We start from the raw sequence: 22,115 nt of genomic DNA, 5'->3' as shown, positions 1-22,115 counted from the left end.
TAGGGACCAACGGGGTTTTATCATATTCATTAATTTTTGAAACACTTTGACCCAAAACTATTTAAAAATATGACAAAATATAGGCACACCGAAGGCCCAAAATACCTAAAAGAACCAAAAAACTTATACAGTTATAAAATTGTAGGTTATTAGTTTGAATAACTGTTAAGTGTCTGTTATAAAATAACAGCTAACCGCCTAATCAGAACACTTATACAGTTATAAAATTGTAGGTTATTAGTTTGAATAACTGTTAAGTGTCTGTTATAAAATAACAGCTAACCACCTAATCAGAACGGTTGCGATTATTAAAATTCAATAACCGCTAACCAGGACTCGTTCTTCATCCTACCCGGCGCCTTTCAGGCTTTTACGGCGGAAAGCTCTTCGTTATGATATACAGATCAAAAGACGCACGCAGGCTGAAAAGTCTGAGCAGTTGGGACACGTGGCAACCATTCACGCAATTTTGGAACTCTCCAAAATGTTTCTTTCTCCCATGTCTTCGCTTCAGATTTACCTCCAGATAGTGCGCATAACATTCTCTTTTCTCTCACGAAGATCGCAGCAGCTAGAAGGGCCAGGAGGGCATTGTGCTGAGTAGAAAACTTTCCCAGGAGATTGAGATTAGCGAAATACGCGGCAGCCGGAGAAGAAAAAAGATAGCGATGTCGGATTATCTCCCGGACGATGTGGTGGTCGACATCCTCCAGAGACTCCCCGTGAAATCCCTACTCCGATTCAGGTGCGTTTGCCGATCATGGAACTCTCTTATCAAAACCCCTTCCTTCATCCATTCCCATCTCAATCAATCGATTGAAAACCACGACGGCAACCGTTTCCCACATCCACCTGTAATCGTCAGGTACTGTGCTTCTAAACCCAATGTAGAGCACTACAAATTGTTCCGTGATAATGAATCATTCGAGGAGGATACGGAATTGGATTTCTCAATAGAAAGCTGTCGGCTTAACCATTTTAGGTTAATTGGTTCTGAGAACGGTTTGATGTGCTTTTTAGAACAAGAGCGCTTTATTCTGTGGAACCCGTCGATTAGGAAATTCGTGAATCTTCCAAAACCTTGCATTACGCTTAAGACCCACGGCCGCATTACATGTAATCAAGCTTTCGGATTTGATCCGCGGACCAACGATTATAAAGTGGTGAGAATTGCATTTCCTCATGTAAGCAATGCGGTGCTGAAGGAAACTCTGGTTGAGGTTTACTCTCTTAGCACAGGCTGCTGGAAAATTAGTAGTGCATCTTTTCCGTATGCGGATACTCATAAACATTCATTCAAACCCAAAGCTTGCTTAAATGGCTGTGTCCATTTTATCGCACTTGCTGGCCAGAATAGGACTAGTAAAATTGTATTGGCGTTTGATCTGCGTGATGAGGTGTTTCGCGAGATGATCTTGCCGGATAATATGGTCGGCTCGGAAGCTGAGATGGTTACTTGTGTATTTAAGGGATCTCTTGCTTTGTTATGTTATGATCGTTGGAAGCGTTGTTTGATATGGGTGATGAAGGAGTATGGTGTGGTTGATTCTTGGATGAAACAGTTCACCATTGATATAGCCGGTGGAGTTGAGAATGTGCTAGGCTTCAGGAAGAATGGTCAAATAATATTGGAGACCCGAAAACTCGGTTATTGGGAGCTGTCTTCGTATGACCCCGAGAGCCAACGAGCTATGAAATTGGGAATACATGGGAGGGCACACTATTTCTGTTTTGATACTTACAGGGAGAACCTTGTCTTACTCAACCAAGCAAACGATGCACTTTCCAGAAGTAGAGTGACCAAGAAGAGGAAATATAGGTAAAAGCGTTATTCACCTCAAAGTTTTCGCATCTAATGCCCTCAGTCAATTCTATGATTTCTATCTTATTCATGCTATATACTAGATGATGTTTGTAGCTGCATGTGAACAAGTTCCATACCTAATTATACTGCTCTTGAATGTTAATCTCTCCATCAGTGGCTATGACCAAGTAGCAAATAGTGGAAAATAGTTGAAAGACTGGGTATCTTATCTTGTTTGCTCTAGGCTATAGTTAATTTGGTACTATTTGTAGTGGAAAAGAAAAAGAATACTTCCTTTAAGGGTAAAATGGTTCTATACTTAATTTGGTGCTATTTAATGGAGAATTGGATTAGGGTTGGTAGAGAAGGAATTAACAGATTTATGGGTTTAGAATATATTTTTCTGGCTGTTATAAGATCTTAATTGCTTTAGATTTTAGATAAGATTTGTGATTAAAGTAGAAAAAGAAGAAGAAAAATACTCCCATAAGGGTAAATTGATTCTATAGTTAATATAGGTGCTCTTTAGCGGAGAATCAGATTAGGGTTGGTGGAAAAGGATTAACAGTTTGATGGGGTTAAAATTTATTTTCCAAGTTGTTGTAGGATCTTGTTTGCTCTAGACTGCAGATAAGATCTGTGATTATGGTGGGGAAGAAGAGGAAGACAAAGACAACCTCAGGGTGAAGGCACCTCCATCCCATATAACAAAGGGTGGCAGGAGAGGTCATGGGTTCATGTTCCAAAGCCAACCCTTGGGGGTTTTCCTTGCCTCTTTCAAGTCTTCAATAGCTACTTCCTGCAATTTTCTGAGTTATAATTTGTATATGCTTCTTAATAATCTTTCAATGATATAAAATTTAAAGTAACTTTTAGTGTGTAATTGTCCTTGGTCTCACTTATTCTTGAAACATCAAAGACAATATTTGCTAAGTTGAAATTTACAATACACACATTTCAAATCTATTGATACCAAAATACTTATATAAAAAAAAAAAAAAAAATCTATTGATAACAAAACAGGATATGTGAACAGAGTTTACATGGTTTGATAAGATTACCTTCTGCTTTATCTATAGCTGTTTTATTTCTCTAGTTCAGTTTCCATCCATTCTAAAACCACAACAAATGCTAGTTCCTCATTGTTTCCTTGGGTGGCTAAAATCAGTTATATTTTGTTGGGTCATTTTATGTGCATGCATAGAGATATTCTGTTAATTTAGATGTACATTTGTTCTAGCTAGAGGTCGGTAATTTGTACTTCATGTAAGATGGACCTCTAATTTGGAGATTAGGGTTTCCCATGATCGATATAGGTGGGCCAAAAGGCTTTAGATTTTAAGGTTATTCTTTTTGGTTTTGAAGACTAGTGTGAGGGTTAAGGATGATTTGGATTCAAAGTAACATGAGAAAACAAAGAATCAAACATGCGACCAAGGGACTGTGTACAGGAGTCTCACCTATAAATAGTTTAATGGAGTATCGCAGTTAAAAGAGAGAAACTTATTCTGAAATTTTATTAATCAAGTTCTCTCTAATCGTTTACAAGTTCACAAGGTTTGCTTGGTGACATACATAGCAGTGAAGCCCTAAGATAATATGGAAAAGCTAAAACTTCAAGTTAGAGAAGGAAAAAATTTCTTAATAACCGAAGATTACTCAGACCAACCCCTAGCAAATAAGCTACACATTCCTTGAATTACCAAAATAACCAAAGAACTTCTAATATAAATACCGTTGCAGTTCTGTAAAATTACTAAGCTACCCTTAAATTTAGAATATTCTAATGTATAGGACTTTTTTGGAATATATTTGTAAATATAATATCTCTGTGAATCTTTGAGGTTACCTTCCACATAAGTGCCGCTCACTCTTTGTTTCCCTGAGGTAGTAGGGGGCCATTGATAAGGGGAAAAAGGGGGAAAATAGTGTTATTGATGTGAATAACCCTGAATCCTTTACAAAAGTAATATTTTTCAGAGCAAAAAGACTATTTTATGATTCCTTGAGCTTATCCATGTATTATCTCATCAAATTTCTCCTTCTAATGATTTGTGAATTTATATATATGTATTGTTTATTAGCACCACTAGTTTTGAGATGTTTTATAGGTGGCAGGAGTTCCTTTATACACATTCTTATTGCCATTATACTATCAGCGACAGCGGTTTGAGCTGTGTTGTAGTAGATATATTGCTTCTGATAAAGCACATTTGTGGATTCTTGTGGTTACATATCTTCAATTAGAAGTATTCAGACTTTAGTATGTTATATTCTTATGAGCCAAATGGTTGAATCATTTCATACTGATATGTCAACTCTTTGCTTGTTCGTTCCTTGTATAAGTGTCTACATGTTGTTTTTGTGGAATAAATTTTGTTAGCGTTAACTTCAACAGATAGTTCAATCAGCTGGAGACTAATGATTTGTGAATTTATATATATGTATTGTTTATTAGCACCACTAGTTTTGAGATGTTTTATAGGTGGCAGGAGTTCCTTTATACACATTCTTATTGCCATTATACTATCAGCGACAGCGGTTTGAGCTGTGTTGTAGTAGATATATTGCTTCTGATAAAGCACATTTGTGGATTCTTGTGGTTACATATCGTCAATTAGAAGTATTCAGACTTTAGTATGTTATATTCTTATGAGCCAAATGGTTGAATCATTTCATACTGATATGTCAACTCTTTGCTTGTTCGTTCCTTGTATAAGTGTCTACATGTTGTTTTTGTGGAATAAATTTTGTTAGCGTTAACTTCAACAGATAGTTCAATCAGCTGGAAACTACTCCTTATGATGTGGATGTTACTAATTTAAATCTCCCTTCCCCTTCTCATTGGGGCCAACTACTTGTTAAAAAAAAATCATTAGCATCTTTCTGAATCATTTCTACTTTAAGTTACAATGTTGTACATGCTTGAATCTACGTAGATATATACTCTATAGTTGTTTATTTTTAAGGAAATACTAGGTGTTCTTTTAGTGTTCTCTTGGTGTCTTTCCAACTGTGATGTGGCTTTTAAAATCACCATTGAATTTGAGATTATCATTATTGACTTTTAATCTGTTGGTGATTTTAAAAGTCACATCAAAGTTGAGAGGATACTAGGAGAACACTTAGCATTTTCCTTATTTTTATGGGTAGTGCATAATTTGAAAATGAAAGCGGGCGCCTATAAATTATTATAGTAGCCCTTGTGGAAATACTACCTAGTTGCGGTTAGCTTTTGATAGTGAAGTACTCGAAACAACACTAGCACAGCATGAAAATGGTACAAACTAGAATGGCAAGACATTGTCACACTGTTTCCAATTTTTTTTGTGTTAAAACTTATAGTTGAATTCGAGGTAGTACAACATAGGATTCCAAGATCTTATATAGAAAGAGTTAAGGTCAGAATTAGGGGAGTTCTGGTTTTTAAGTGGATAACGGAGAGGGTAAGGTTTAGAGGAGAAAAAAAAGGAAAAGTCATGTTTGGGCTACTGTTATGAGGCTTTGAACTATACCCTGGGATTAGTTATTTAGACTTTTTAGGAAATTTTGGATGCTTATTGATGGAAGGATGATTTATGGTTTTAGTTTTAGGTATCTTAGGGTTTGAAGATAGATAACATTGTTGGAAATTGAAGAGAAAAATGTAGGAAGAAAAAAGATAACCTCATTATCGTGTCTATTCTTAAGCAGGAAAGGAATCAATGATTGTTGGAAGATGGGCTCGGGTCTACATATTTATTTTCTTAAATTCTTATTTGAGTGGATCTCTGCAAACACCCTTCTCCATGTCTCTAGCTTTGTAGATTTTTGTACTCTTTTATCTTGCTCTTCATTTATTGGGTGTTGCTTTCTTGTATATTTCTCATGTATTTGGGTTGCACCCCCAGTGCTTTTAATGAACTTTGTTTACTTTATCAAAAACAATTCTAGAGCATTAAATGGCTCTAGAACAAAACTGAGTTTTAGCTATATGATAATATCTACAATGAAACAAATCCCATGTCATTGCTAATGGTAAACAAATAAGAATTTGGATTAGCAAAAACTGACATTTCTTTGCCAAGGTTATGTTAGCTACGACATATACCATGTGGTTTAGCCACGCGCGCTTCTTCCTTTTGCTATAGGTTCTGGTTTTCAAATAGCTCCCAATATGTATTGGCAACACATAAGTCAATATTTGCTAGTCTCTCTTTCTTTTCTTTTTTTTCAATCCATCAAATACTTATCTAGAGTAGCACAAAGTTACTTGTTAATAATGTTTTCATTTTTTGTTTGTATCAATCGTAGTTGCTTTCAAATATAACATAAATCTATAAAAAGAAAATACTTACTCTTTTAATTTTTGTTGTTGTTTCATTATCATCAATCAATCAGGGCGAGCGAGCTCAGCCGCAAGATGGAGGAGATTCAAAGAAAGACTAAACAGTTAAAGGAAAAAGTGGAATATAAAGTAAGACGGTTTCAAATGGAAATGGACTCCCCGCAAAGACAGTTGGGGGAAAACAGGGTATCTGAAGTGAGAGAGCTATCTGAAGTCAGAGAGCTTCAGGCAGAACTCAAAGCAATAGAACAAGAATTTCAAGAGTTCCAGGAGTTCCAAGAGCAGATCGTTCGTCGTAGGGCATAGTTCCACCATCATAGGAACAAGGATACATTTGTTTCTGACCATTTTTCATTTTAGATGCATCTTTTTTCTTATAGAAATTGAAGTGCACATTAACTATAATGAATACAATTTCTCTTATAATGAGTGGTGTTGTGAGTGCAATTCTAAGTGTTGAGACCCACATTAAGAAAATATAAAAGAAAAGAGTAGTTAATATATACCTAAGTGGACCTTAGCTCATTAGCTTGGGCTTTTGGATTAAAGTTGTGTTCAACTATGTATATTAATGTACTCTTGATAAAAACTTCATAATCACAGGTCAATGTGAAGAGACTTACAAGTGGGATAGAGATTTAATATACCTAAGTGGACTGTAGCCTATTAGCTTAGGCTTTTAAGTTAGAGTTGTGTTCAATTATGTATATTAATGTACTTTTGGTAAAAACTCTATAACCGCTTTATCTCCTAATAAGTGGCAATCTTCATAGTGTATTAGTGTGGAAGATAGTTCTATCTAGTGTCTTTGAAGAAAAAGAAATGATATAAGTTTTTGTGAGAGAAACTCTTTTTTCTTTTTCTTTTTTTCAATAGTACATTTATCACTAGATAGGGATTAACATCCTCTAGAATTTTCTTTAAATTTGAGATTTTTAAATTTAAAAATTTTAGTCATTTATTTTATCTAAGTGTTTAAAATAAGTCACGTTTTAGAATTTAATGAGAAAGTTGCTATACCTATTTTTCCCTCTCAAAATTCACATTTTTGGGATACCGAGAAATTTGCTACGCTAGTTTTCCTCCCCAAAAAAAAAATAATAATAATAATGTACGACCCTTCTTCTTCCTCTGCCGTCCTCTTCTTCACGTTTGATAAAAAATCATAATCCTTGCTTTAGACTTTTACTGAATGCTCCCTTAAGTTAAAGGCTTCTTTTCTTTCAGGGAGGACCTGTTTTGGAAAAAGTGTAACATTCGGAGAAAATCGACTTTCTTCCTCTTCTGGAGAATGCTAAAGTCTTTGCATAAGAATTTCTGAGGAAAAAAAAAAAAAAATGAGAACTAACCTTTTCTTTAAAAAAAAGGTACTTAATTTGTCTTTGGTGTAATCTGGTTGCATTCGTCTTGTTGACAGGAAAAAGATGTAGAAATATTTTTAAAATTAATAGTTATTAATTATTTTATGTCTTGAAAATCTTTTAAAATTGAAAGTTTTAAAGATCATTAATGAAAAGAGTCCTACATTAAAAAGATCAAAAAGGAAAACTGAAGTTAGTATTTATAAGACTCAACAAACTTTAAACTATTAAAAAAGCTTGGGTATACACTAGTAGATAGTTAGTGTTAGTTTAATTTTGAAATTATCCGAGTAGTTGAGTGGATAATTATTTCCGATAATTCAATTATTTTAAAACTCTTCTCTGTAATTTATTTTAACATTATCAGTCTTTGTAAAAAATATGAGGGTATTTTTGGGTTTAACTTTGTTTTGTGCAAATAATTTCATAAGAAAAGTGACATTGTAACATACCTTAAGAATAATTTTTAAGTAGTTCAATCGACTGAAAACTATATCTCATTAAGTAGAAGTCAGTGGTTTGAAATTCCCACTTTGCATGAACATGCCAAGAGAAAAAAAAAAAAAAAAAAAAAAAGGGTTTCCTTATTTTCCCTATTTCTTTTACAGAAGATTGATTAGGATCTCAAATTGCCTTCGTCTTTTTGTGATTTTTTTTTTTCGGTGATGGCTTGTGTTTTTATTGATAATTCTGTTACACGTAAATGAAGATGATAAGCTATATATTCAAATACAAGATAAATATTGAGACTAAAGAATATCTTCTGGATTTATCCTTAGCCAATTCGATCTTCTTCTTGGTTGATGAGTGTTGATCATTATCTTCAAGACTTCAACAGATTCCTTGGTATCACTTGCTGGTGTTTGTTGAGTGATACAAAGGCCGGCGGATGGGATTTGGCGCTTTCAACTTCCATTGTCACCCACAGCAGCCAAGAGATTGAGATCCGCCAAAGCCGTGGCCGCCGGAGAAGAAGAAGAAGGATAGCAATGTCGTACTATCTCCCAGATGAAATGGTGCTCGACATCCTCCAGAGACTCCCCGTGAAATCCCTAGTCCGATTCAGATGCGTTTCCAAATCATGGAACTCTCTCATCACAAGCCCTGCCTTCATCCATTCACATCTCAATCGATCGATTCCAAACACTCCCCCACACACAATCTTCATAGTAAGGCACTGCGTTTCTAATCCCCATAGAGAGCTCGAGAGAGAGCCCTACAAATTGTTCGCATTCGACGAGTGTGGCGAATTGGATTTGCCCATAAAAAGCCGCAGTCTTAAAAATTTTAGGTTAATTGGTTCTGAAAACGGTCTGATGTGCTTTGTAGGAGATAAGCAATTTATTCTTTGGAACCCATCCATTCGAAAAGTCGTGAATCTTCCAGAACCTTGCATTACGACCGAAAGGTATGGCAGGATGCCGTGTAACGAAGCCTTCGGATTTGATTTGCGGACCAACGATTATAAGATAGTGAGAATTGCATTTCCTTATTCGTACGGTGCGATGCTGGGGGGACCTTTGGTTGAAGTTTACTCTGTTAGCACAGGCTCGTGGAGAATAAGCAGTGCCACGTTTCCTTATTCGGTTACTGTTACTGATTGGTTCAACCCCAAAGCTTGCTTAAAAGGCTCTATCCATTTTGCAGGACATATTCGAGGGTATGCGACTGTATTTTCATTTGATCTGCGTGATGAACTGTTTCGCGAAATGATCTTGCCAAAGAGTATGGTCCCCTTGAACACTGATATTGATATTGGTGTTGTTACTCGTGTATTTAAGGGATCTCTTGCTCTGTTATGTTATCATAAGCAAGCAACGAGAAGGGGTTGTTGTTCCATATGGGTGATGAAGGAGTATGGCGTGGTTGATTCTTGGGTGCAACAATTCACTATTGATATAGCCGGAGGAATTGAGAATGTTCTAGGTTTCTCGAAGAATGGTCATATAATATTGGAGGCCCGAAAAATTGGTTGGCCTGGTTATTGGGAGCACTTTTCCTACGACCCTGAAAGCCAAGAAGCTACAAATTTGGGAATGCATGACCACACATTTTGGGTTGACACTTACAAGGAGAACCTTGTCTTACTCAACCAAGCAAACGATCTAGTTTCTGAAAGTAGCGTGACCAAGAAGAGGAAGAATAGGTAAAAGCGTGATTCACCAGTTTTAGCATCTAATGCTCGCAGTCAATTCTATCTTATTCATGCTATATACTACACGATGTGTGTGTGTGTGTGTTTTTTAAATGCTTCTGATTTATTTTAATCTAATAAGTCTTATTGAGTGTGGGATTCAACTGATAATGGTAACAACTTTTGGTAAAAGAAATTGCCTTCATTTAGTTGAGCTCTTATTATCATAATAATATCTTTATTTTTGGCACTACTTTCAATTTACTTGGTTGTGTTTTGATGTAATTTTTTTTTTTTTTAGAAAAAAATAGAAACGTTTTATTTATGGTTTGTGTTAAGTTATAATGGTGAAAAGTGAGCAAAACATGTTTTAAATGGATTTTGCTAGTGGGAAAAGGTATATGGTTTGGTATTGAAACAAGGAAAAAATCTTGAGTTTGGGTTGCTTTTCTGGGGCTGTGAAGAAAACTCCTATAATGGTAAATTGGTCCTATAGTTAATTTAGGTGCTATTTAGTGGAGAATTTGTGATAGAATTGGTGGAAATGGATTAAATATGGGTTTAGTATAATTTCCCAGTTGTTATTAGGTCTTGTTTTCTCTAGGCTGCAGATAAGATCTGTGATTATAGTGGGAAAGAAGAAGACAAAGACAACCTTAGGGTTGATGGCACCTCCACCCCATATAACAAAAGGGTGACAGGAGAGGTCATCGGAAATGAACCGATGCCAAACTTTGGGTTTTCCATGCCTTTTTCAAGTGTTGAATGGCTGCTTCCTGCAACATTCTGAGTTGTAATATGTATATGCGTCTTAAGAATCTTTTAATGATATAAAATTTAAAGAAACTTTTTGGTTGTAATTGTCCTTGGTCTCACTTGTTCTTGAAACATCAAAAACATTATTTGTTAAGTTGAAATTTAGAATACACTCATTTTAAATTTATTGATAACAAAACAAGATACATGAACAAAGTTTACATGGTTTGATATGTTTTCCCTTTTGCTTGAGCTCTAGCTGTTTTAGTTTTGTAATTCAGTTTCTATCTTTTTCTAAACCCATGGCAAATGCTAGTTCCTCATTGATTCCTTGGGTGGCTAAAATCAATTATATTTGTTGAATCATTCTCTGTGTAAGCATAGAGATCTTCTGTTAATTCAGATGGACATTTTTGTTCTAGCTAGAGGTCGGTAATTTGTACTTGATGTAGGACAGACCTTTAATTTAGAGATTAGGGTTTCTTGTGATCAATATAGGTGGGCCAAAAGGCTTTATATTTGAAAGTTTTTTTTTGGTTTTGAAGACTAGTCTAAGCATTATGGAGGATATGGAGTCAAAATAATATGAGAAAACAAGGAATCAAACGTGCGGCCAAAGAGCTGTGAACAAGAGTCCCACCTTTTCTAATTTTAATCGAGTATCACAATTAAAATAGAGCAAAATTTATGCTGAATTAGTCAAGTTCTCTCTAACATTTACAAGTTCACAAGTTTTGCTTGGTTAGCTGTGAAGTCCTTAGATAATATGGAAAAACTAAAACTTCCTAGTTAGAGAAGGAACAAATTTCTTAATTACAAAAGATTACTCAGACTAACCCCCAACAAGAATAAAATATGCTACACAGTCCTTGATCTACTAAAATATCCAACTAACTTCTAATTTTAATACTGTTGCAGATCTGTAAAATTGCTAAACCACCCTAAAATTGGAACTTTCTAGTATGTAGGACTTTTTTGTTGGAATATATTTGTAAAGATAATGTTGGCTTTGCCTATCTTTGAAGTTAGCCTCCACATCAGTGCTCACTCTTTGTTGCAGTGTAGTGGGGTTCATTGATAAACTTACAGGGGAAGAAAAAGGTTGAAATAGTGTTATTGTCTGAATAAGCCTGACTCCTTTACAAAAGTAATATTTTTCAGAGCAAAAAGACAAGCTTATGATTCCATGAGCTTATCCATGTATTATCTCATCAAAATTATCCTTCGAATGATTTGCGAATTTATTTATGCATTGTTTATTAGCGCCACTACTTTTGAGATGTTTTGTTGGTGGCAGAAGTTCCTTTATACACATCTTTATTGCCATTATACTATCATGGACAGCAGTATGAGCTTTGTGTTCTAGTAGAGAAATTGCTTCTGATAAAGCATATTTGTGGTTGCTTGTGGTTACGTATTGTCTATTTGAAGTGTTCAGACTTTAGTATTATATTCTTATGAGACCAAATGGTTGATTGATGTCATAGTGATACATCTACTCTTTGCTTGTTCTTTCCCTGTATAAGTGTCTACATCTTATTTTTGTGGTATTAATTTTATCAGCGCCTTTCTAAGCCATTTATACTTTATGATATGCATTGTACATGCTTGAATCTAGTTAGGTATATATACTACCCAGTTGTCGGTTAGCCTTTTGATGGTAATGTGTTCGAAAGAAGACTTTCAAATTTTTGTTGTGTTAAAACTTCATAGCTGAATTAGAGGTTGTACAGCATAGTGCTGGACCAGATCTTATGTAGGAGTTTTTGGAGAACAAGTTTTTTGTAGGGTTTAATACGAGTTAAGGTCAGTGCTTGTGGTGTTTAAGGTATGTAAGAATTTGGGGATTTAGGGTTTCTAAGAGGATAGCGGAGAGGGTAAGGTTTAGAGGGGAAACAAAAAGGAAAAGTCATGTTTGGGGTAACGTTATTGGGCTTTGAACTATACCCTGGTTATAGTTAGACGTGTAAGGAAATTTTGGATGCTTATTGATGGAAGGATGATTTATGGTTTTTCAGTTTTAGGAATCTCAGGGTTTGAAGAGAGATGTTGTCATTGTTGGAAATTAAAGAGAAAAGGTTGGAAGAAAAATAGATAACCTAGTTATCCTGTCTAATTTGCTTAAGCTTTAAAAGGAAAGCTCGTAGATTTGATGATTGCAAGAAGACGAGCTTAGATATATAAATTTGTTTTCTTAAATCCTGATTTGAGTGTATCCCTGTTAACGCCCTTGTCCATGTCTTTAGCTTTGTAGATTTTTGCACTCTTTTTTCTCCCTCTTGATTTGTTGGATTTTTTGTCTTATATACTTTCTTTGTTCTGTGTACTTGAGTTGTACCTTTTGTATTTTTAACGAACTTCATTTACTTAATAAAGGAAAATTTTCTTAAGCATTAAAAGGCACTACAAAAAAAATTTAAGTTTTAGTTATGATAATATTTGTAATGAAGCAAATCTCATGTCATTGCTAATGGTTAAAAAACAGCCCACTTTTTGTAACAAAAAATACATGTTGTCACTAATTTTTTTCTTTCTTTCTTTGTGCTCAATATTTGCCAAGTCTTTTTCTTTTTGTGAATCCATCAAATACCTATCTAGACTCTTTAGTAGCACATCATGTAAGTTAATTGCTATTAATGTTTTCATTTTCTGTTTGTATTAATCATAATTGCCTTCAAATAATATAAACCTATAAAATATACTAACTCTTTCAGTTTTTTTGTGATCTTCATTATCATCAATCTGGGTTAGCAAGCTCAACTGTGCGGTAGAGGAGATGATATGACATGAACAATTGTGGAAGGAAAAATTGGACCGTACGTTGGAGGATATGAAACGGCAAGATCAGTTGCTTAAGGAAAAATTGGAGGATGTGAAACGGAAATCAGAGGATGTTCAAAGAAAGATTTCCAGGCAGAAAAATTTGAAGAAAAAAGTGGAGTCTCTAGCAAGACAGTTTCAAGTGGAAATAGATTTCCTGGAAAGACAGCTGAAGGAAAAAATGGAATATGAAGTCAGAGAGCTTGAGGAAGAAATAAAACAAGAGTTACAAGAGCTTAGGAGAACATTTGTGACATAGTTTCAGCATCATAGTAACTAAGATTACATTTATTTCTAAACATTTTTAAAGAGAAAGGAATGATAGAAGTTTTGAAGACCAGGAGAGGAAGTGAAACTAAAGTCTTTTGTTAATACTCTTTACCACTGGATAGTTGCATTACACTATCTTAATTTGCTTCTTTCTTCATTTTTTTTTATTTTTTTTTTAATTTTTCTTAAATGTGTTTTGGTTCTAGTTCTATATCTTGTATACTTTTTGTATACTTGATTTGCATCTTTGTGCTCTTTTAATAATATTTTAATTATTTATTGTTGTAATCTCTGCGTCGTGATGGACTATTAGCAATAGGATAAAGTTTTCCTTCAAACTGAATTGAAAGAATTTTTTTCAACCTAGTTCATAAAAGTGACATGTGTCTATTTTTTAAATAACATGTGAGATGAGCATAAGTTTTTAATAAAATTTATTTCAACTTTGTCTCTGCTAGTTAAAAAAACATGTGTATTTCACATGTTCAATGGATATATATCATTTTTATAGATTAGGTTGAAATAAATTTTTTCAACACAGTTTGGAGAAAAACTTTGTCCTTAGCAATAACACGAGGCAAAATAATTTGGCCGTTGAATTTTTTTAGTGACAATATTTGTTCTTGCCCGTTGCCAAGTCTTTTGTTGTGAGGATTTTCTCTACATTACATCTTAAAATTTGAAGTAATATTAAAAGTCTTTCTTGTATCACTTTAAGAATGATATGATTCTTAAAATTACATTAGGTTTATAATTAATTATTATTAAAGTTATCTCAATCTTAGAGTGACACAAAACGAACTTCTATAATTATTCGATTATATGTTTTGCGTTTTTTGAGGAGCTTCTACATTTTCCTTATATCCCTTCATTTTCCTTGATAACACAGATCGATAAGCTACATTAAAACTTTCAGAACACAACAATTTTTATGTTTTATTGGTTTCTTTTGTTTAACATAAGAGAAAATAGATTTTCCTTATTTCCCTAGCGAAATAAGATAAAAGTTTAGTTTATAATGTGTCCATTATTGTAAATGTGTAAGCCCACAGCGCAATAAAAAGCTGATAGAGTTTTCATTCGAATTGAGTAGATGGAACCATTTTCGACCTAATCTATAAAAATGATATATATTTATTTTTTTAGTAACATATAAAATGTACATAAATTTTCATATTATTTATTTTAATTTTATTTTTATTATTAAAAAAATAAATATATTTTGCATGTTTAAATGACACGTATCATTTTTATATATCGAGTTAAAAGGAAATTTCTCTAGGAAACTCAATCCAAAAACAAATATAGAGAGTGAAAATTGAAAAACAAAGGCCGGCGGATCGGAATTGGGGCTTTCAACTTCCATTGTCACCCACAGCTGCCAAGAGACTGAGATTCGCCAAAGCCGCGGCCGCCGGAGAAGAAGGATAGCAGCAATGTCGGAGTATCTTCCAGACGAAGTGGTGCTCGACATCCTCCAGAGACTACCAGTGAAATCCATAGTCCGATTCAGGCGCGTTTCCAAATCATGGAACTCTCTCATCACAAGCCCTGCCTTCATCCATTCACATCTCGATCGATCGATTCCAAACAACAGCAACACTCTCCCACACCCAATCTTCATAGTAAGGTACTGCGTTTCTAATCCCCATAAAGAGCTCGAGAGAGAGCGCTACAAATTGTTTCGCGATAATGAAGCATTCGAGGAGTGTGGCGAATTCGATTTGCCAATAAAAAGCCGCCGTCTTAAAAATTTTAGGTTAATTGGTTCAGAAAACGGTATGATGTGCCTTGTAGAAGATGAGCAATTTATTCTTTGGAATCCATCCATTCGAAAAGTCGTGAATCTTCCAGAACCTTGCATTACGGCCAAAACGTGTGGCAGGATGCCGTTTAACGAAGCCTTCGGATTTGATTTGCGGACCAACGATTATAAGATAGTGAGAATTTCATTTCCTTATTCGTGCAATGCGATACGGATGGAACCTTTGGTTGAAGTTTATTCTGTTAGCACAGGCTCGTGGAGAATAAGCAGTGCCACTTTTCCTCCATCGGCTACTCTTATTGATTGGTTCAACCCCAAAGCTTGCTTAAACGGCTCTGTCCATTTTGCAGGACATGCTCAAGGGAATGCGACTATATTTTCATTTGATCTGCGTGATGAACTGTTTCGCAAGATGATCTTGCCAGAGAGTATGGTCCCCTTGGACACTGATATTGTTACTTGTGTATTTAAGGAATCGCTTGCTTTGTTATGTTATCATAAGCAAGCAACGAGAAGGGGTTGTTGTTCCATATGGGTGATGAACGAGTATGGTGTGGTTGATTCTTGGGAGCAACAATTCACTATTGGTATAGCAGGAGGAATTGAGAATGTGCTAGGTTTCAGGAAGAATGGTCATATAATATTGGAGACCCGAAAAATTGGTTGGCCTGGTTATTGGGAGCTCTTTTCATATGACCCTGAAAGCCAAGAAGCTACAAATTTGGGAATGCATGACCACACATTTTGGGTTGACACTTACAAGGAGAACCTTGTCTTACTCAACCAAGCAAATGATCAAGCAAACGATCTAGTTTCCGAAAGTAGAGTGACCAAGAAGAGGAAGAATAGGTAAAAGCGTGATTCACCTCAAATTTTTAGCATCTAATGCTCTCAGTCAATGATATCTTATTCATGCTATATACTACACGATGTGTTTTTTTTTTTTTTTTTTTTAAATGGTTCTGATTGATTTAAATCTAATAAGTCTTATTGAGTGTGGGATTCAACTGATAACAGAAACAACTTTTGGTAAAAGAAATTGCCTTCATTTAGTTGAGCTCTTATGATCTTAATATCTTTATTTTTGGCACTACTTTCAATTTACTTGGTTGTGTTTTGATGTATATATATATATTTAAAATAGAAACGTTTTATTTATGGTTTGTGTTAAGTTGTAATGGTGAAAAGTGAGCAAAACATGTTTTAAATGGATTTAGCTAGTGGGAAAAGGTATATGGTTTGGTATTGAAACAAGGAAAAAATCTTGAGTTTGGGTTGCTTTTCTGGGGCTGTGAAGAAAACTCCTATAATGGTAAATTGGTCCTATAGTTAATTTTGCTATTTAGTGGAGAATTTGTGATTAGAATTGGTGGAAATGGATTAAATGTGGGTTTAGTATAATTTCCCAGTTGTTATTAGGTCTTGTTTTCTCTAGGCTGCAGATAAGATCTGTGATTATAGTGGGAAAGAAGAAGACAAAGACAACCTTAGGGTTGATGGCACCTCCACCCCATATAACAAAAGGGTGACAGGAGAGGTTGTCGGAAATGAACCGATGCCAAACTTTGGGTTTTCCATGCCTTTTTCAAGTGTTCAATGGCTGCTTCCTGCAACATTCTGAGTTGTAATATGTATATACGTCTTAAGAATCTTTTTTTTTGATATACGTCTTAAGAATCTTTTAATGATATAAAATTTAAAGAAACTTTAGGTTGTAATTATCCTTGGTCTCACTTGTTCTTGAAACGTCAAAAACATTATTTGTTAAGTTGAAATTTACAATACACTCATTTCAAATTTATTGATAACAAAACAAGATACATGAACAAAGTTTACATGGTTTGATATGTTTTCGCTTTTGCTTGAACTCTAGCTGTTTTAGTTTTGTAATTCAGTTTCTATCTTTTTCAAAACCCATGGCAAATGCTAGTTCCTCATTGTTTCCTTGGGTGGCTAAAATCAATTATATTTGTTGAATCATTCTCTGTGTAAGCATAGAGATCTTCTCTTAATTCAGATGGACATTTTTGTTCTAGCTAGCGGTCGGTAATTTGTACTTGATGTAGGACAGACCTTTAATTTAGAGATTAGGGTTTCTTGTGATCAATATAGGTGGGCCAAAAGGCTTTATATTTGAAAGCTTTTTTGGTTTTGAAGACTAGTCTAAGCATTATGGAGGATATGGAGTCAAAATAATATGAGAAAACAAGGAATCAAGCATGCGGTCCAAGAGCTGTGAACAAGGGTCTCACCTTGTCTAATTTTAATCGAGTATCACAATTAAAATAGAGCAAAAATTATGCTGAATTAGTCAAGTTCTCTCTAATATTTACACGTTCACAAGTTTTGCTTGGTTACATACATGGCAGTGAAGTCCTTAGATAATATGGAAAAACTAAAACTTCCTAGTTAGAGAAGGAACAAATTTCTTAATTACAAAAGATTACTCAGACTAACCCCAAACAAGAATAAAATAAGCTACACAGTCCTTGATCTACTAAAATAACCAAATAACATCTAATTTTAATACTGTTGCAGATCTGTAAAATTACTAAACCAACCTAAAATTGGAATTTTCTAGTATGTAGGACTTTTTTGTTGGAATATATTTGTAAAGATAATGTTGGCTTTGCGTATCTTTGAAGTTAGCCTCCACATCAGTGCTCACTCTTTGTTGCAGTGTAGTGGGTTCATTGATAAACTTAAAGGGGAAGAAAAAGGTTGAAATAGTGTTATTGTCTGAATTAGCCTGACTCTACAAAAGTAATATTTTTCAGAGCAAAAAGACAAGCTTATGATTCCATGAGCTTATCCATGTATTATCTTATCAAAATTCTCCTTTCAATGATCTGCGAATTTATTTATGCATTGTTTATTAGCGCCACTACTTTTGAGATGTTTTGTTGGTGTCAGAAGTTTCTTTATACACATCTTTATTGCCATTATACTATCATTGACAGCAGTATGAGCTTTGTGTTCTAGTAGATAAATTGCTGCTGATTGTGGTTGCTTATTGTCTATTTGAAGTGTTCAGACTTTAGTATGTTATATTCTTATGAGACCAGATGGTTGTTTGATTTCATAGGGATTCATTTACTCTTTGCTTGTTCTTTCCCTGTATGAGTGTCTACATCTTATTTTTGTGGTATTAATTTTATCGGTGCCCTTCTACTTATCAAAAAAAATTTTATCAGTGCCCTTCTAAACCTTTTATACTTTATGATACATGTTGTTCATGCTCGAATCTAGTTAGGTGTATATACTACCCAGTTGTGGGTTAGCCTTTTGATAGTAATGTTTTCAAAAGAAAAGAATGTCGTACTTTCAAATTTTTGTTGTGTTAAAACTTCATAGTTGATTTAGAGGTTGTACAACATAGGGTTGTACCAGATCTTATGTAAGAGTTTTTGGAGAACAAGTTTTTTGTAGGGTTTAAGAAGAGTTAAAGGTCAGTGCTTGTGGTGTTTAAGGTATGTAAGAATTTGAGGCTTTTGGGTTTCTAAGAGGATAACGGAGAGGATAAGGTTTAGAGGAGAAACAAAAAGGAAAGAGTCATGTTTGGGCTACTTTTATGAGGCTTTGAACTATACCCTAGGATTAGTAAGTTAGACTTTTAAGGAAATTTTGGATGCTTATTGATGGAATGATGATTTATGGTTCTTTAGTTTTTGGAATGTCAGGGGTTCGAAGAGAGATGTTGGCATTGTTGGAAATTTAAGAGAAAAGTAAGAAGAAAAAACGATAACCTAGTTATCGTGTCTAATTTGCTTATGCATTAAAAGGAAAGCTCGAAGGTTCAATTGTTGTGAGAAGTCGAGCTCGGATCTATAGATTTGTTTTCTAAATCCCAATGTGTGTATCTCTATTAATGCCTTCTCCATGTCTTTAGCCTTGTAGCTTTTTGCACTCTTTTTTCTCCCTCTTGATTTGTTGGATGTTTGTCTTATATACTTTGTGTTCTGCGTACTTGAGTTGTTCCCTTTGCTTTTTTAACGAACTTTGTTTACTTATCAAAGGAAAAATTTCTTAATCATTAAGAGGCACTACAAAAAATTATAAGTTTTAGCTATGATAAAATTTGCAATGAAGCAAATCTGAAGTCATTGCTAATGGTTGAAAAACAACCCAATTTTGTAACAAAAAGTACATGTTGTCACTATTTTTTTTTTCCTTTGTGCTCAATATAGCACGTCTTTTTCTTTTTGTGAATGCATCAAATACACATCATGTAAGTTAATTGCTATTAATATTTTCATTTTTTTTTTTTTGGGTAGTAATCATAATTGCTTTCAAATAATATAAATCTATAAAATATACTAATTCTTTTAGTTTTTGTTGATCTTCATTTATCATCCATCTGGGTGACTGAGCTCAGCTGCGACTTGGAGGAGATGAAATGGAAATGCGAGTTGGAGGAGACTCGGCAAAAACAGTTGTTGAAGGATAAATTGGACCGCGAGTTGGAGGATATGAAACGGAAAAATATGAGAAGGTTCAAAGAAAGATTGCCAGGCAGAAAAATTTGAAGGAAAAAGTGGAATCTATAGCAAGACAGTTTCAAATGGAAATGGATTCCCCATAAAGACAGCTGAAGGAAAATATGGAATATGAAGTTAAGAGAGCTTGAGGAAGAAATAAAATAAGAGTTAAAAGAGCTTATGGAGAAAACGACTTATGACAGTGTTCCAACATCATAGGAACTAAGATTACATTTGTTTCTAAACATTTTTAATTTTTAGATTAATCCATTTCTTATAAAAACCGAACAACGTACATGCGCATTAAATGTAATGAATATATTTTCTTATGTTGAGTGGCAGTCTTAATAGTGTGGAACATGATCCTCTCCAGTAGTGTGAAAGATGGTTTGGTCCCATATGCCGTGTTGTGTTGTCTTTAAAGGAAAAGAAACAATAGAAGTTTTGAAGATAAAGAGAGGATGGTGGTGAAATTAGATTATCTATTTATTAAGGTCTTGTTTGTTAAACCCTACCCCATCCCCACATTTTCCCACATTCCACTACACTCTTTACCACTTGCCTTGATAGTTGCTTTACACTATCTTAATTTGCTTAGGCCTTGTCTGGTAAAAGGATTGGAGTTAGCCTAGACATTATTCAACACCATTTTCTAAAAAAATTTACATCAAAATATTCTAATTTTTTCACTTTTTATATCAAATCAGTAACTTTTTATTATTATTCAAATAAAAAAATCACTAAAAAATAAAATTTTTCACTTTTTCATACCATTTTTTCATTTTTTTTATACTAAACATTTTTATTTTTTTTCACATCAATCTACATCAACTGTAGTGTTTAGGCCAATCCATTTACCAAACACCACCTTAATTTTTATGAATTATTTATTTATTTATCTTCTTTTCTCTTTTTGGTCGTATGTTTTATTGATATTTTAATTACTTATAGTTTCAAAGAATCTTTGAATTCCATCGATGGAGTAAAGTAGTTATGGGTTTTTATTTTCTAAATTGATTGGTTCAAGGTTGACAAGACAAGCGGTGTGTCAAAGTCTGAGGAGTTGCGACACGTGGCAACCATTCACACTGTTTGGGAACTCTCCGTTTCTCTCTCTTCTCGATTCAAATTACCCTAAAATTTCCCTTCTAGACATTCCCGCGCATAACATTCTCTTTCTCTCACAAAGGGGGTAATGGGGTTTTGACTTCCAGAGTCACTCACAGCACAGCAGTAGCAATGTCGGAGTATCTCCCGGACGAAGTGGTGACCGACATCCTCCAGAGACTCCCCGTGAAATCTCTACTCCGATTCAGGTGCGTTTCCAAATCGTGGAACTCTCTCATCACATCCCCTGCCTTCATCGATTCCCATCTCAATCAATCAATTCCGAACAACACTCCCCCACACCCACTCTTAATTGTAAGGAGCTGCGTTTCTTATCCCAATTCAAAGCTCAATAAAGAGCACTACAAATTGTTCCCCGATAATGAAGCATTCGAGCAGTGTGCGGAAGTGGATTTTCCCGTCAAAAGCCGTCGTCGTCACCATTTTACGTTAATTGGTTATGTGAACGGTTTGATGTGCCTTTTCGAACACGATCGCTTTATTCTTTGGAACCCGTCGATTCGAAAAGTTTTGAATCTTCCAAAACCTTGCATTACGCTCAAGACGCACGGCCGCACTACGTGTCATGAAGCCTTCGGATTTGATCCGCGGACCAACGATTATAAAGTCGTGAGAATTGCAATTCCTTGGCGGACCACTGCGATAGTGAAGGAAACTTTGGTTGAAGTTTACTCTGTTAGCACAGGCTCCTGGAGAATAAGCAGCACCACTTTTCCGCCTTTGACTACTGTTTTTGATACGAGGCTACCCAAACCTTGCGTAGAAGGCTCTGTCCATTTTACAGCACGGAATAGGTCGTATACAAATATTATATTGTCGTTTGATCTGCGTGATGAAGTGTTTCGTGAGATGATCTTTCCAAATAATATTGGCTACAGAACTTATATCGCTACTTGTAGAGTTAGCGGATCGCTTACTTTGTTATCTTATCATACGGAAAGGAGTTGGTCCGTATGGGTGATGAAGGAATATGGTGCGGTCGATTCTTGGGTGCAAGTGCAACAGACCACTATTGATATAGCTGAAGAAATTGAGAATGTGCTAGGTTTCAAGAAGAATGGTCATGTACTATTGCAGACCCGAAAAAAACATGGTCATTGCGATCTCTTGTCGTACGACCCTGAAAGCCAACAAACTACAAAATTGGAAATACCTAAGGAGATGCACACGTTTTTTGTTGACACTTACAGGGAGAACCTTGTCTTACTCAACCAAGAAGCGAATGATGTAGTTTCCAGAAGTAGAGTGACCAAGAAGAGGAAGAACAGGTAA

General features: G+C 34.9%; 4 protein-coding genes across 5 annotated transcripts; all 4 read left to right on the top strand.

Annotated features, from left to right (window-relative positions):
* Positions 1-410: 410 nt before the first annotated feature.
* Positions 411-6,560, top strand: LOC132182811 (F-box protein At3g07870). Its single transcript, XM_059596160.2, has 2 exons — positions 411-1,819; positions 6,185-6,560. The coding sequence occupies exons 1-2, from the start codon at positions 669-671 to the stop codon at positions 6,435-6,437; spliced, it is 1,404 nt and encodes a 467-aa protein (XP_059452143.2). The 5' UTR covers positions 411-668; the 3' UTR covers positions 6,438-6,560.
* A 1,609-nt stretch (positions 6,561-8,169) lies between these two features.
* On the top strand, positions 8,170-13,260 carry LOC132180292 (F-box/kelch-repeat protein At3g23880). 2 transcript variants are annotated; one of them, XM_059593063.2, is made up of 2 exons: positions 8,172-9,638; positions 13,134-13,260. In XM_059593063.2, exons 1-2 carry the CDS (start codon positions 8,296-8,298, stop codon positions 13,165-13,167), a joined length of 1,377 nt encoding a protein of 458 aa, XP_059449046.2. In that variant the 5' UTR covers positions 8,172-8,295; the 3' UTR covers positions 13,168-13,260. The 2 variants fall into 2 exon arrangements, with proteins under 2 accessions (XP_088372497.1, XP_059449046.2); XM_088516371.1 differs by lacking the exon at positions 13,134-13,260 and having other exon boundaries at positions 8,170-9,642.
* Positions 13,261-14,771: 1,511 nt separating this feature from the next.
* On the top strand, positions 14,772-20,075 carry LOC132182760 (F-box/kelch-repeat protein At3g23880). The gene is given in 4 exon segments (XM_059596094.2): positions 14,772-16,086; positions 19,613-19,688; positions 19,691-19,747; positions 19,750-20,075. Coding segments are annotated over 4 exon segments (1,410 nt in total). The 5' UTR covers positions 14,772-14,908; the 3' UTR covers positions 19,849-20,075.
* An 815-nt stretch (positions 20,076-20,890) lies between these two features.
* Positions 20,891-22,115, top strand: LOC132182982 (F-box/kelch-repeat protein At3g23880-like). The gene has a single exon (XM_059596370.2). It carries the CDS (start codon positions 20,955-20,957, stop codon positions 22,113-22,115), a length of 1,161 nt encoding a protein of 386 aa, XP_059452353.2. The 5' UTR covers positions 20,891-20,954.

The sequence above is a fragment of the Corylus avellana genome, chromosome 5 (assembly GCF_965113065.1).
Source record: "Corylus avellana chromosome 5, dhCorAvel1.hap1.2, whole genome shotgun sequence".
In the NCBI taxonomy this organism is placed as follows: domain Eukaryota; kingdom Viridiplantae; phylum Streptophyta; class Magnoliopsida; order Fagales; family Betulaceae; genus Corylus; species Corylus avellana.
Note: the sequence above shows the minus strand (reverse complement) of the source record. Positions and strands in the feature narration are given on the sequence as shown.